At 53.7% G+C, this 14,693-nt stretch overlaps 4 protein-coding genes across 4 annotated transcripts; 2 read left to right on the top strand and 2 right to left on the bottom strand.

Annotated features, from left to right (window-relative positions):
• Positions 1-155: 155 nt before the first annotated feature.
• CkaCkLH20_03523 (putative U3 small nucleolar RNA-associated protein) lies at positions 156-1,934 on the top strand (the record flags this gene model as incomplete). Its single annotated transcript, XM_038886242.1, has 1 exon — positions 156-1,934. One exon carries the CDS (start codon positions 156-158, stop codon positions 1,932-1,934), a length of 1,779 nt encoding a protein of 592 aa, XP_038748751.1.
• Positions 1,935-2,103: 169 nt separating this feature from the next.
• On the bottom strand, positions 2,104-3,030 carry CkaCkLH20_03522 (uncharacterized protein; the record flags this gene model as incomplete). The annotated part of the gene is made up of 2 exons (XM_038886241.1): positions 2,104-2,295; positions 2,350-3,030. 2 exons carry the CDS (start codon positions 3,028-3,030, stop codon positions 2,104-2,106), a joined length of 873 nt encoding a protein of 290 aa, XP_038748750.1.
• A 5,887-nt stretch (positions 3,031-8,917) lies between these two features.
• On the top strand, positions 8,918-12,529 carry CkaCkLH20_03521 (uncharacterized protein; the record flags this gene model as incomplete). Its single annotated transcript, XM_038886240.1, has 1 exon — positions 8,918-12,529. The coding sequence occupies one exon, from the start codon at positions 8,918-8,920 to the stop codon at positions 12,527-12,529; it is 3,612 nt and encodes a 1,203-aa protein (XP_038748749.1).
• Positions 12,530-13,431: 902 nt separating this feature from the next.
• On the bottom strand, positions 13,432-14,172 carry CkaCkLH20_03520 (uncharacterized protein; the record flags this gene model as incomplete). The annotated part of the gene is made up of 2 exons (XM_038886239.1): positions 13,432-13,972; positions 14,048-14,172. 2 exons carry the CDS (start codon positions 14,170-14,172, stop codon positions 13,432-13,434), a joined length of 666 nt encoding a protein of 221 aa, XP_038748748.1.
• Positions 14,173-14,693: the final 521 nt, after the last annotated feature.

Below are 14,693 nucleotides of genomic sequence, written 5' to 3'. Positions count from 1 at the left end.
GGCTTGGAATGAAAGCCAATTATGGTCGACTGAAGATATGCAAGGCTGAAAGCCCCAGTAAAAAAATTCTGGACGTTCTTCCTCACTACGACCCGCCAATTCTTCTTGCTGCGCTGCAGACCGAAACGTCCTTGCCGAACTGCCACACCGCGACAATGTCCAAAGAGCAGCCATTCGCAGAATTCTCCGACGAGGAGGTCTCCTCTTCGGAGTCCGAGCAGTCTGAACTCGAGGAGACACCCCGCCAGCGCAAACCGAAGCCAGTCTTCGACGAGAAGGATTCAGACGAGGAGGAGCTCGAGCGATTGGTCCTGGGAGGAAAGGCCGACTTCCGCGAACAACTCTTCCGCAACGATGTGCTTGGCGATATCGAACGATTGGAGAAGGAGCAGAACCAACAACTTGTTAAGCAGGACGAGCCCACACTAGAGGACGTCGCCGATCACGACCTCTTCTTCCTCGACACAGGTGCTCCCTCGGCCAAGGGCTCGCAGGCTGGCAAGGGTGCCAAGCAGGAGCCCACTGCGGCGGCCGCAGATGCCCCGGCGTGGGAGGACAGCGACGACGAGCGATTGAGCGTTTCTCTGGCGAATGCGACGAGGTTACGGAAACTGAGAATCAGCGAGGGCGAGGACGTGGTCAGCGGCTCCGAGTACAGCAGAAGACTGCGACAACAATACCTCCGACTCAACCCCCTCCCGAAGTGGGCGCAAGCATCCGAAGAACGCCCCGCGAAGAGGAGAAGAAGATCCTCCGCCGCCGCCTCCGATTCCTCCATCAGCTCTGACGAGGAGGGCAGCGACTCAGATGTCTCCGCCGAGCCTCTCGAGAAGTTCCTCCGCGACGTCCAGCGCCTCGCCGGCAGGGACTCGACAGCCAGGGCTCGCCTCAGGCCAGAGACCATCGACATCCAGCGCACGCGCGACATTCCCGATACCCACAAGGCCGCCGTCAACAACCTCTCCTTCCACCCCAAGTACCCCGTCCTTCTCTCCTCCAGCACCTCGTCCGTGCTCTACCTGCACCACCTCAACCCTACGGCCCACCCGACACCGAACCCGATGCTCACCTCCGTTCAGGCCAAGGGCGTCGACGTGCGCCGGGCCGAGTTCCTGTACCCCGCGGGCGACCAGGTCTTCTTCGCCGGCCGCCGCAGGTACTTCCACAGCTGGAACCTCGAGTCCGGACACGTGCAGAAGACGTCGCAGATCCAGGGCCACCGGCTCGAGCACAAGTCCATGGAGAGGTTCAAGCTCAGCCCCTGCGGACGGTACATCGGTCTCGTCGCGTCTACGAAGAAGGGCGGCGGTATCATCAACATCATCAGCACCGACTCCCGACAGTGGATCGCCGCTGCCCGCCTCGACAGCAGGCACGGTGTTGCGGACTTTGTTTGGTGGAGAAACGGCGAGGGTCTGGCGATTCTCGGCAAGGATGGCTCTATCGGCGAGTACAGCATGGCTCAGCGCAAGTTCCTCGCCATCTGGCGCGACGACGGCTGCGTGGGTGGTATCGTCATCGGCCTGGGAGGTCACCAGGGCCCCGAGGTGTTGGGCGAGGACCGGTGGGTGGCCATTGGTTCCTCCAGCGGTATCACCAACATCTACGACCGCCAAACACTCGTCAAGACGTCCGCCGCTGGCGAGACAAGCTTCGTGGAGCGTCCTGAGCCGACTCGTATCCTCGAGCAGCTCATTACGCCCATCTCGGTGATCACGTTCTCTCCCGACGGCCAGCTGATGGCGTTTGGCTCTTACGAAAAGAAGGATGCGCTGCGTCTGGTCCACCTGCCGACCTGCACCGTTTACAGGAATTGGCCTACAGAGCAGACGCCACTGGGCAGGGTCACATGCGTTGCGTTCGGAAGGCAGAGTGATGTACTTGCTGTCGGTAACGACACTGGCAAGATTAGGATGTGGGAGATAAGGAGCTAAGGGGGAAATGTACAGGAAGGCAATGTTATAGACAGGGCGCAAAAAAGAGGCAACTGCCGGATACTAATTCTCAAATCCATGAATGCCAAGACACATCCATACCCCAAAACGCCTTTCCATCCATCGTTCGTTCAGTCGTTCGCTCCTCTAAGGTGACCTCGAATTTCCGTTAGTAGCGACTAAGCTCACGCATGAGGGACCGCAAGGGTGTGCCGCGGGGAATGGCGTCGAGGCGAACTCTGAGTCTCTTGTTGAAGGTCCAGCTGGCGAGCTTCCAGACGTTCTTGAAGAAGATGACGTCCTCGGGCTTGCGCTGGGCGTCAAGGAACTGTCTGATGTTGACGTGAACACCCTTGACAGCCTAAAAGCAAGAGTTTAGTACAGAACAAATGAAATAAAGTTCGGGTCAACTTACATCGCGACACTTGGTCTTGCTGGGCAGATCGTCGGGTAGACCGAGGTCGCGGCAGAGACGCCGCCAGTCCTCGAGCTCGCCTTCGCCGAAGTACTCGTTCCAATCCTCGATCAGTTTGTCGGTGTTCATTTTCTTCTTGCCCTTGGTAGAAGTCTTCTCAACCGGCAGCGCCTGCTTCGTAGTCATCTCTCTGGACGCCGTCTCCGTCTCCTTCTGGGTCGTATTCGTCGAGTTGGGGTACCTGTAGAGGTTGAGGACGCCCATCTTCTTGACGATGTCGTCGGCCATCTTCTGCGCCATCTCAACAATCTCCTTCTGCCGGGCCTCCTCCTTCTCCTGGGCCGTCTTCTCGTCGGCCGCCTTCTGCTCGGCGCTCTTCTTGCTCTTCTTGCCGCGGCGCTTCTTACGCTTCTTCTTCTCCGGGTTGGGATCGCCGAGAACCAGCGTGGCAAGCTGCTCCGAGAGCTCCTGGTCGTCGCTCTCGGCGTCGTACTCCTCCTTGTCGTCCTGCTGCTGCTTCATCTGGGCGGCGGTGGCGGAACTACCCTCTGCGACCTTGCCGTCGAGCTGCTTGCTGAGCTTCTCCTGTGCGATCTTCATCTGAGCCAGCTGCTCAGCCAGATCGTCTCCGGCATCCAACCGGGCGCCCTCATTCATCCGGGTGACCTTCTTAATAGTCATCTTCGGCGATGGTGAAAAAAGAATGCAATTTTCGCCAATGAGACGTGAGCGATTGTGTTGTGTGCGTGTGTCTGCGACTTGCCCTCGGTCGGGTACGGTGAGGTGAAGTTGGGTTCGTTGAGCCAGGTGTCCGAAACCCCGTGCGGGCGGGTGTTGCAGTGGTTTGCAGGAATGTTTGGCCGTTCGTTCAGCACCCTGATGGAAGAGCAGGGGAACTCGAGCGCCAAACGAACCTTTTGCGATTTTTGTTTGTCCTGTGGCTGGGCACCAAGAGGTAGGCTGAGATGCGGGAACAAAGAGGTCGGAAGCGCGAGCCCGCTGCGGTTCGGCCGTTTGTCGCCGACGGCGGGGAAAATTAAAGTTTCAGTGATCTTCCTACCTGCATCTACCACATTTCCCACCAAAATGAGACCTTGATGTGATGCACTTTAAAGACTGCAATCTTCATAGCAAGGTCACTTCTTCACAAATATCACGTTATTATACGTCTAAGGTAAACCAGTCATTGCGGAATAGTTGAGTATTATAGGCAATCAGTCAATCCAGATCAGTAGCGAGATCGCGCCGCTGAGGGTATTTGACGATGACTACCTACTTTTCTACCCGGCATGTTAATCGTCGTGAGTACTCACAGAGCCTTCATTCATGATGAGAAAATTTAACAACTTGAACACTTGGTTGCCGAATTTGACGATACAATGCTAAATAAACACATTTGGGCTCTATTTGAGAGAATTGCTATGCCATCAAGTTAGGGTCTGTGTATATAACCTCTCATTAGCTTGCATTGACAATAGCTCTGTGTAGATGTCTGATGATTCTTCTTTGATGGCTTGGAGAAATAGTTTAGATGAATTAAGATATACGTACGACTAGATCTAAAGCTTATGTGGATGAAATGCTTTGCCTGCTTGATTGGAGGACCAGCAGCAACTGATGAGAAAGTAGTTTAATAGCCATGCGAACAGAAACATTGTATCACCTCATTCTTGTTTTATTAAGAGGAAGCAGATACAAGGAACAAGCTTCATCTAAACCTTGACTTGACATGACATCCGCCGCAGGATAGGTGGTGGTCCCAATTTCTGTAAAGACGGTGTTCAGGAGAGCTGGCCATCACAGTAGGAGTGAGACTTCATATATGGGTTTAACGTCCAAGTCGTCTCAATCTCTTATGCAGCCTTTCTTGACGACCCCTAATTACCTGAAAAGGCAATGTGCACCGTACGTTTGGTTCGCATTGCTGACTTGTAGCACTTGAACGATGTGAGTTGCTAGCTTGTCTAGACATGGCCAACATGAGCTTTGGAACAGAGAGGCGAGACTTGATATGCTGATGAACTATAGATTATGGAATAGAAGCTCACTTACCTACACATCCTGTTGCAAATCACCTAAAGAGACAGGATCAAAGTCCCTCTTTTGTCTTCAACTAACAACAACACCGCTGCTACCCTAAGCCTCATTATCAACATCAACCACAATAATCATGTTTGCCATCAGTACTCTATCCCTTCTGGCTCTTGCCTCTCTCACCTTCGCTGCGGCGGCTTCATTTCAGCGTGGCATTGTTGAGCCATTCTCTTTTGAGAAGTGGATTGGCAGCATTATTGCCAACCCTGAGCTATTGAGTCTTGGGAGAAAAGTTCCAAAGGGTCTGGAATGACTCTTCTGCCGCTGAAGGCAGTCCTGTCCAGAAGCAAGCTACTTGTTCCCTAGATCCCGAGCGCGATGCCTACGGAAGCTTCGACTTGCCTCTGTCCCAGCCCCCTCCAACATGATGGCTCTTCATGGATGAAATTGACAAACCACAACTAGGCTCTTGACGCTGTGAAATGGATCAAGTACATCGCTGCTCCAGGTGAAACGGAGTTCAGATGTTATGACGCTAACACGTTTGCAAAGTTTCCGAGGTTTGAGGTGTACTGCACATCGGCAGATGTGAATATTGGTGTCTCGACAACTTGGTAAGACTATTCACGATAAGTCCCTTCTTTCTGGCACCAGTCGACAATTACGTAGGAACCTAAGGCTCGCACCACTAGCATCAACATTGCGAGGGCGGTTGGGAGAATCATGGATGAATATACGAGGTTTGAGAGTGTCCAGGGCAGCAAGCATGTCTCTGAAACTCACGGCAGTCGTGGCGAAATCAATGTCTGGCTTAAAGGGTAGCCATTCTAACCCGTACATAGATCAGCATTCAGGTGCAGCTTAAGCCAATTTCACTTAACACTATTGGGGAATGACCCGGTTCTCAGTTCGTCCATGAGAACGTTCGTCTGTTCTGAGAATCTCATTCTACACTGCCTTCCATGCTTGATGACCTGCCTTGCCAGACAGAACTGCTGAAATCGGAGGACTTCAATGAAAAGCGACGGATGCTCATGCCCAGCTCTGAGCCTAGTATGTGTGTGAGAATATCGATAAAACAAGAGATACATACTAGAGGTCGTTACTTTAGATGATCATAGCCAAGTTTAAGCGGTCTTTCTATGAGCGGTGAGAACATCCAATGGTGAGTGGTCTCAAGCGGTGAGCTCGTGAGATCTTGATCCCCAACGCTCCTGAGCATTCTCTTTGAATTCGTCTTGTAGCAGGATTAAATGCATGTGAGTTTAACCAGTCGGATAGAAGGTTTGCTCACGAGTCTCAAACTCCTGTTCACATGCCAGTTTGATGTGGTTTCGCAAGAGCGAATGAGCGATCGCATTGGTTGATAGCTACGCTCACCGACACATCAAGCTACGCCAAGCTGCCTGCACTCAGGAGCCGAATAGAGATGAGATCTGCAAGCGATATGCATATGTCGTGTATGTGAACATCAAGTCGCACTTGATGAAATTATTCTCTTCTCATCTGCTGTCACTCACAAATGCTGAACATGAAAGGGTCTTCATGATACCCATGGTGGCTCACCTTCCAGACCTCGATGTACTTTCTGCAGCAAAGGTCCAAGCTGTGGCCGCGCAGTGAGGAATGATCAAGAAACGTAAACCGTCTCATGTCTAAGACCAGCTGAACAGCTTATCCGAGACTGCAAGCATGTTCGTTCTGGAATGAGTCGGAACAGACGACGGGTCTGGACTCCGGAGTCACTCAAATCACTCGGAATCTTCGAGCAAAAAGTTAGAACGATGATGCTTTGAGGCTGACATCGATGACGATTGATCAGCTTCGGGCATGTTGGTTAGAGTTTCGCCCGTTTGCGGGCCGGACGAACGCCATTTCAGACGTGTGAGTGACGCCAGAAACGCTCAGATGTTCGACGTCGTTATGACCTCTTCCCGCCTCCCTCTTATTCCATCCCTCAAAATGTCAAAGTAGCAGAGAGCTCGGCCTTGAGCTTCTTCGATGCGGTGTCTACGAGTCGATCGAGACGAACTGATCTGTGCGCTCATGTTAGAGTTTAGGGTTTGATGTTTTCCCAGCTGCAGTGGGATGGATATTCCACTGATGACTCTTCTTCGAATCGCAGGCTAGCAGACCGCTAGACTTCGTGACTGGGATACCGCCGTACACTTGCGCCTACGTGTAGGTGTTGATATATCTCACGGTTATTAAGACCCCAAGTCACAGGCATTCGAGATCCACCACGAATCGAAATTGTCCGCGACAGAGATTTCGAGAATGACGGTTGGCGGGTACATATCTCTGAGCTACCTTAAGTGGTTGCATGCCGCTGGAACAGTAGCCACTCTGTCATCGGCTCGGGAAGGGGTCCAGCATTTGAGGCGGCGCGGGCACGAGACAATCGGAATGAGGCGAACATAGAGAATGTGCGTGGCTGGACTGAATGACGCCAAAACTTCCGCGTCGAAGACTTAGCTCGTAAAAAAAAAATGCCCCCTGGGAGCTCCACGGATTTCCACTTGGGTGGACTGTCCCGTCGGAGTGGACAGACCACGACATGTTGGTGGATTTGACAAGGATGGTGTCGTCCTTGACGGGCCCCTTGGCATTCCGGGGTTGCACCTGTTCATTCTGATGTTGCTTTACGTGGGGAGCTCTCACTTATGTAATGCACAACCCCGATTGGTGGTCTGCAATACCAGTGGAGCATGTTGATTCTTTCAGACTTCATGCAAGGCGCATTATTGGTTAAACAAAGTTATTTACGGGCTTTCTTCAAAGCAAGCCTTTTGCTTGAACATCAATCATTCTATCCTTTTCTTTTCCCCCTCGCAGTTATCCCTCGCGTCCGAACTCGTCCTAGGCGAATATGACAGCCAACGGGTTGAAGAATGTGTTGGCGGGCGCCCCGAACCGGACCTTTCGTCATTTATCGGCGCTATGAATCACCGCCAGACAAGTCCAAACGGCGCCTTTTCGATGACTCCTCCAGCTGTCACCCGTCCAAGGGAGAAACGAACCCAGGAAAAGTTCGCTCCCGCGAGCCCGCCGGCCTCCGCTGGCCGCCCTTCTCCGATCTGTGCCGTCTTCCTCTCTCACCCTTGACCGGCATCTGGCAGCTGGTTTTGATGGAGATCATGCCAGGATCTGGTGACGGGTCCGTCTTTCCTCAAGCGCGTTAGCGAGAGTTCCCGATGCCCAGGTTCAGTCTAGCCATCCGCATCCGCGACCCTCTGTCGTGCGTCTGACCCTTGGGCAATTACCACAGCGCTGAGTCGTCGATCGGCTCTCTGAGTCGCTGACGCCGACGACTAGGAAAACAGCCCGTCTGTCCCCAAACGGTACGGACTACCGCCCATCCATCCATGCCCGCTTTTGCGACCCATGTCACTCCAGTTAGGCGCTGTCATGCGTTGCGAAGAAGCAGTATCGCGGCGATGCACATGCAAGAAGCAGGAAAACACCTCACAGCGTGCAGATGCAAGCAATTAGAAGCGGAGTTGAGAAGCAGGACGAGGAATACTCGGCACGCGGCCAAGCGGGACTTTTGAGGCCAAGTTCTGACTGCTTTCCATCTTGTTCTCAGAGTAATACCAGCTTATCCGGAACTCCTTCGGCAAAGACGTCGGTTAGGTTGCCATTCGGGCTTCTCGATCTGGACATCAGAGGTGTGAGAGGTTACAGAACGGAACAAATGGGTGTGCTGGAGTGTTGTCTTGTTGTGTTGTCTTATCGCCATTCGCTGCAACCACACAATGCAGCCAGCCGTCCCTGACGGGAGGGAGTCAATCACCACGGCAATCGACCTTCTGGTGAAGCCTCACGCTTTCTTCTTCGTCCAATCGATGCGGCTATGCTTCCATAACATTCTTGTTTCCCTTCCATTTTCAGCCTTATTTCCCCTGGCATGGCCCGAATACCCCGACCTAATCTCACCAGGTGTAAGATGGGCAATCTGAGGTCGTCCTGCACTGGGAAAGCCTCCTCAGCGCCATAGGGAAGGCTCCTCCGGTTGGCCGGCTCTTCCCTGTCCTGGGCTGTAATGGGCAAAATCATGCCATGGGTCGCCCAACCTTTAGTGGCGGCGCGTCACGACCACACCACAATCGTAGCGATAACATCTCATACTTATTCCTCGCGTGACCCGCAACCGCGGTGGTGGTGCCCGTGTTTCTTTGTCTTACGCCTTGTCTGCACCCGCGGTTTCTCCTGCCCTTTTTCGATACTTCGAGTGTTCCTTGGTTCTGGCTACCTTATCAAGCTAAGGTAGTCTTGGAACTCTTGGACCTTGCTTCACCCTTTGGTGCTACTGCACTTAAATGGATGATTCGATGGAGCCTTCCTGCATTAGGGCCCCCATTACGACTTTTTGTCTTTCTCCATTCGAAACCGCTTTTTTATACCCCGGCGTCCCTCCCCTCCCCCGGACGCCTTCTGAAGGAGAGTTGGTTTGAGTCTGGTGGACACTGGCAACCAACTTCGGTATTCACACCAAACCATTGGTGTTTCTTCACCTCAACATCATCTGACGGCCATGGCCGAACTTGACCTCGTCCGTCCATCAACGTCGTACTCCGGCACCTCGGGTTCTCAGAGGAGGTTTCTTCTCTCGAGCCCGGGGCGGCCTCGTACTGCGTCCGGACTCGGCGATTCTAAATCCAAATCGACACCACCAGCCGCCTTATCTGTAAAAGTCACGATCAAGTTTCAACCATCACTCGACCTCACATACGAGAGGCAATACCAGGCCTCCCACGACTTCACGCCGACGGATCAAATATGTTATGCTCTCCTCCGTCGCCTAACACACTGCTCTGACGAGCTGCTCACCCGCAGAGACTCGACTGCTCTCGAGCAGACCATTCCCCAGATTGGTGATGGCAAGCCTCTGCGGTTCGAGCTAATCTATCAGATTTACAGAGGAGGACCGGAGCCATGGGCCACCAAGTCCTTCAAATCGTATCAAAAATACCCTCTGGATAAGTCGACCGCAATGGAGGTCGCCCGTTCCACTGACCGTATCGTCGGCTCTTTCCTGAAGCTTCACGATAGATCTTTCAGGTGGACACACGGCAGGATACGCGAACGATCGGGAAGCGATTTGGAGCTCCTCAAGCCTTTGAGCAACCCAGTATCTCTTCTTCACATCCCACAGTCACGTTTCATCGATGCTACCCAGAACTGGGAGTTCATCCCCGGCTACGAGATCACCCTGCACTTCCGGAGTCGATGCAAGTCTCGTAGACAGAGGGAATGGGAACGCACCATCACCCTCCAGAGCACACAGAGTTCCCCACTAACCTTGTCACATGGCGAGGACATGGCCTGGGTTTTATCAACAGCTATGCAACGGTCTTTGGATTCCAGGAAAATGGCTTTCGACAGACAACATCGGTCATGCAACCGATATGATTTCCTAGAAGAATGCCACCACTCCGAGCAGAATGCAGTCCATGTCAGCTTCCAAATTCGGAATCAGCTAGGCCTGGACCACAGACATCTCCGTCGCGAGATCGATAGCAACCTGCTTCTTTTCCAGGATCCTGATGGACAGGATTGCCAACAGTTTGTTAATCAACTTGAGCATGCGTTCACCGCAGTTCGGGATGATACTGATAAAGAGTTGACAGAGATGGACGACCTTCGTCTCACAGTTTACGAATTATCTGGCCGAGGCTGGAAAGCAGAGAAGCCCTTCGCCATCTGTCTCGACTCAACCGCCTGCTACTCTCGGAGGACAATCAAAGCCATCTTGGACCGAGTTCAGACTGGAGTCGCAGATATCCTTGGCGGTAACGACATGAGTATCACTCTCATGGTTCACAAGCGTGGCCATTTGGTTTTGGACAAAACTCTCGTGGCCCGTTCGCCATACTATGCCACGGGACAACGCCAAGGCGAAGATCCCGAGACTGTGAAGGATTTGTTCTTAACAAAACTCAAGGAACGAATCCGATCCGACATTTCCATGGTGGTCAAAGACACGTGCTCGTTGTCCGACTCCGAACCCCAGAATATCCGAGTCATCGAGCGTCCCGTTCCTGCAGCGAATGACCCTGCTGAAATGGAAGCTTTGCCGTCAAGCAGTCCGCTCTCGATCCCGACGCCGACTGGGCCCGTGCCGGATTCTTTCGATGGCAGTTCCAACGAACCGTCCGAACCTTTGGCACAAGGTGAAACGCTTCAGGATGGTGCTTGGGTTGAAACGATGGCCGACGGCGTCATAGGCCCCGTGGGGCAGACGCAACAGCCTGAAACCCCAGTTAAAGCACCAAAGAAGGATCAATTCGACGAACGCAGCAGTTTTTCTTTCGACTTATCAGAGGATATACTATCCACATACCGTTCATCTTCTTCGTCAACTCCAAGCCTTGTCGACGGCGATATTGGTACGCCCCGCGATAGTCTGCTGGTTACGCCCACCTTCTTGCGAACATCATCGGGTCGTCCTCAGCCCTTTGATGCGAACCCAAACATTGCGGGTTCCGAGACGTCCGACAGCGAGCTAATTGAGGATTCAGTTCTAGGAGATTCTACCCCGACAATGACGCGCTTCAATGGACCACGACAGTTCAACCTTTTTGGAAAGGGCGCCCATTCAGTATCGCGGCAGTCTCTCGTATCAACCGAATATGAAGCTGAGAGCCGATCGTTGGCCGGATCCGAGCATGCTCCCGAACCCGAACGTGATGACGCCCACCTGCAGAAGTCAGAGTTGACGTTGGCAAACGACATGCCATCTTCCAAGTTGGTCGAATCCCAACAAGAAGTCGCTGCTCACGAACCCACTTTGGAGGGTTGGCTGGAGTATTGTTGCGTGCCAGTCGACGAGGAAGAGTCGGAGAATTCGGCTGAACAATCGACTGCAAACCTTGAGCCCAAGGAGTCATACACGGAAGAGCCTATGATTGTTGTCACTCCCGAACAAGCGCAGATACCGCCGGAACTGCCTCCCCGTCCCTGCGAGGGATTTCTGGAATACACCATCGAGACCATCGTCGAGGAAGATGAAGAAGACTCAGACGCCGAATATCACGATGCTGATTCTATCGCTCCAGCAGTGATCGTCTCCAGTCCTTCGAGCTTCGCTACTGCCGCTGAGACTGGTCTTAACTCTCCCATTAGCCTCGACTTTGCGGCTTCTCCCAACTTCGATATGGACAAGACCGCAACGGCAACAAATACGACTAATATCTCCGGATTAGCTTCGCCTCTCGCACTGGAAGCTGTCTCCACACCACTCGAAGTGGAAGTGACGGAGGCCGAACCGGTTGTTGAGGAGGCAGCTTCAAACTGCGTCTCGACCGCTCCGGTCGTTGCCTGTACGTCCTCACCTAACACGGTTGAGCCTACTCCAACCCCACTTGCTTCTGAGAGCGCCGAGCCCCTTCCTACCACCGAAGCAGAAGAGTCTCCTTTGTTCTCTACCGAACCTTGCGAGCCGAGACTTGACCCCTCCTCCGAGGTTCATCGAGGCCCATCCTTCCTCGTTTTGAACGAAGCGCCCTCTGTCTCGTCGGATGTTCCTCACACGCCGACATCAGAATCGGCTCCTTCGTTCAGTGACAGGGATGAGCCTCGCGAACCGACTACCCCTCCACTGATGACAGAGACTGAAGACTCGGACTATTCAGAGCCTTCCGAAGAGCCTTCCGAACCATCTGTGCCCTTCCCCGATCTCGCCGTCGAGACTGTCGACCACGACGAGTCGAAGTCATTAGCTGTGTGGGCGCCGTCAAGAGCTTCTTTCATTGCCGACGACGTCATCGACAATTATTTCGGTCCAAACCGAAAGATGTCTATCCCGAGGTCACTGTACATGCGGCCAAACTCGAGTATGACGTCCTTGAGCGGGCCTTTTTCGCACAAGCGTCAGTTCTCCTCGCCAACTGCAGGACTCTTCGGCATTCATGAGCCGAATCGGCTTGACATTGGACTTCGCGGTGCCCTCTTCGGGCTGGCCAGGTTGCGGAAGCAGGGCAAGCTCGAGCGAAGTAATTCACAAGTTCTGTTGAAGCTGGAGAACAACAAGGGTATGGTCATCGTACCGGGTAGCCATAGCAATCCAGGCAGTCGCCGCAATAGCGATGCTAGAGGAATCGGTGGTGCTGGTGTGTTGGGTCTGGGAAGTGCTTATGCCTTCTAAGAGGTCCTAAAAATTGCCAGTTGCACAGTTCGTTGATAGAAAACGAAGCGGAATGGTTTGGGATTAGGAATGGAACGGGTGGGATTGGGAAGGTATCAATGGACCATTGAACAACTGGGAATATTGGGACATTTGGGACTGGAATAGGCTGTCCGGACGAAGATCCGTTGACTCGCATCAACCGGCGTTTAGGGGCATTTTTTTTTATTTTTGGGGGATTTTCTGATTCATCTCGCAAGCGAAGCATGGCGAGCAACTTGATTCAGGAAGGAGAAAGATATATCAGCAGGGCAACCACCAAATACCATGCTGAGTAGTGATATAGACACTATCTTTTGAGCAATTCAAATTTTTTGCAATCATGTCTCATTGAATCATTTGGATCTAGCTGACTCTCCGTGCACCCAGTGGTGCGAATTCAATCGCGAGCCTCCCACCCAAAAATGATGAATTTCGGCCTACGTGCTACCAGCCTGGTAGCACAGCTCACCGGAGCAAGTATGGTCATGTCTTCATCTGACCACCTTTGATTGCGATCGATTCCGTAGCCCGGCAACATGACGAGGCTCGGCCTGACGTCGGAGAGGTCCGACGCGGGGCAGACGTACGACCGTCATTTCCGAACACGCGGGGCCTGTCTCCGCGTTTCCATCGCAATCCCCAGAATAGTAACCTGACGCCGGATCCTTTATCTGAGCCGAGGTCACCACGTGGGCTTGGCGAGGTCATCGTCACGCCACTGTCGCAGGGGGGCTCATCTTCGCGGGGCAGGGGCTAGTCAGGTCAGTCAGCCTTCCGGCCCCGGCCGTGCCGTCGGCGCGTTGCCCGCCGCCCGTCGTCGCCTGAGAGTCCGCGTCCGCATCGGCGACATCGTCCGTATCCGCCGTCGCACTAACCGAGCCTCACACAAGCTCAGCATCCCCCGCGTCAACAACGACCTTCGCGCTCGACCACCTCAGAATCAAAATATCCCCCGCCTTCCCATCCACACTGCCGTCCGAATCCGTCCCCTTGCCCTCGACCGTCGCGTCCCTCAACAGCCTGATGAACACGGCCGTGTCCACGTCGGGCCCGTCGATCATGCTGATGTTGCCCGCCGTGTCGTTGAGGTTCTGCAGCCCGGGCGGGAAGGAGGACAGGAAGGACGAGAGGTAGTGGTTGTGCAGGAGGGCCTGGTGGCGGGTGGCGTAGGCGAGCTCGGTCTCGGAGAGGCGGGCGCGGAGGGCTGGGGAGGAGAGGTAGTGCAGGGCGTGGCGGTCGATCTTGGCGATGCGGGCGCGCAGGTAGGAGCGGACGATGAACTTGAAGCGCTCGAGCTCGGTCTGGATGACGATGAGGGCGAAGTTGGTCTTGGGGTCCATGTCACCCGTCATGTCTTCGACTTTTTCGATCTGGGACTTAATGCGGTCGTTGACGCGCTCGAAGAGGCCGTCTGGGGGCCATCTGCGTGTGTTATACTTGTGTCAATGCTGGGTTTTTGTCGTGATCGTTCTAGGGGGAGGGAGAAGGGGAACGGACTCGAGGAGTTCTGGGGCGGAGCGCTCTGCTACCCAGGCGCGCGTCAGGGCTTGGAGGTCGCGTGTCTCGGCGGGGATGGAGTGCGAGACGGGGTCGACCTCACGGAGGATGTCGTCGATGTCCATTTTATCGATATCTTGTCGGGTTGGGGTTGATTGGGTGCTATGTCATCGTGGTATTTGCAGCTTTTTTCGCGGTTGGACGCGGCAGTGTCGAGGAGTCGGTGGTGGGATGTGACGGACCAGAATCGCGGGGTGGAATTCAATTCGATGGTGGGGTCGCGCTGGAGCGCGGAGCTGCAGCAGGGCGGCAGGGGTCCAGTGTCTTGAAGGGAACACTGTGAATGGGGTACATTGTGGGGACCCTCATCTTCCATTCAGAGTGTTATTCATCCCTCAGAGCTGTCTTCAACCGTTCATACTTCTGTATTAGGTGCCTCTTCGACACACTCTGCAACTTCATTGACGATATCGTAGATCTATTCATTCGCATTGTTGGAGGAAACTTGCTTCGAAAAAGGCTACCATGAAAAACGGCCCCAGTGGGATCTTACTTCGCAGCTATCATGTAGCGCCCTCTATTGATGTTACTATGACGAATTACACGGAAAGCCTGTGCCGAGGCACATTGTACATCGGACAGCTCG

The sequence above is a fragment of the Colletotrichum karsti genome (assembly GCF_011947395.1).
Source record: "Colletotrichum karsti strain CkLH20 chromosome Unknown Scaffold8, whole genome shotgun sequence".
In the NCBI taxonomy this organism is placed as follows: Eukaryota; Fungi; Ascomycota; class Sordariomycetes; order Glomerellales; family Glomerellaceae; genus Colletotrichum; species Colletotrichum karsti.
Note: the sequence above shows the minus strand (reverse complement) of the source record. Positions and strands in the feature narration are given on the sequence as shown.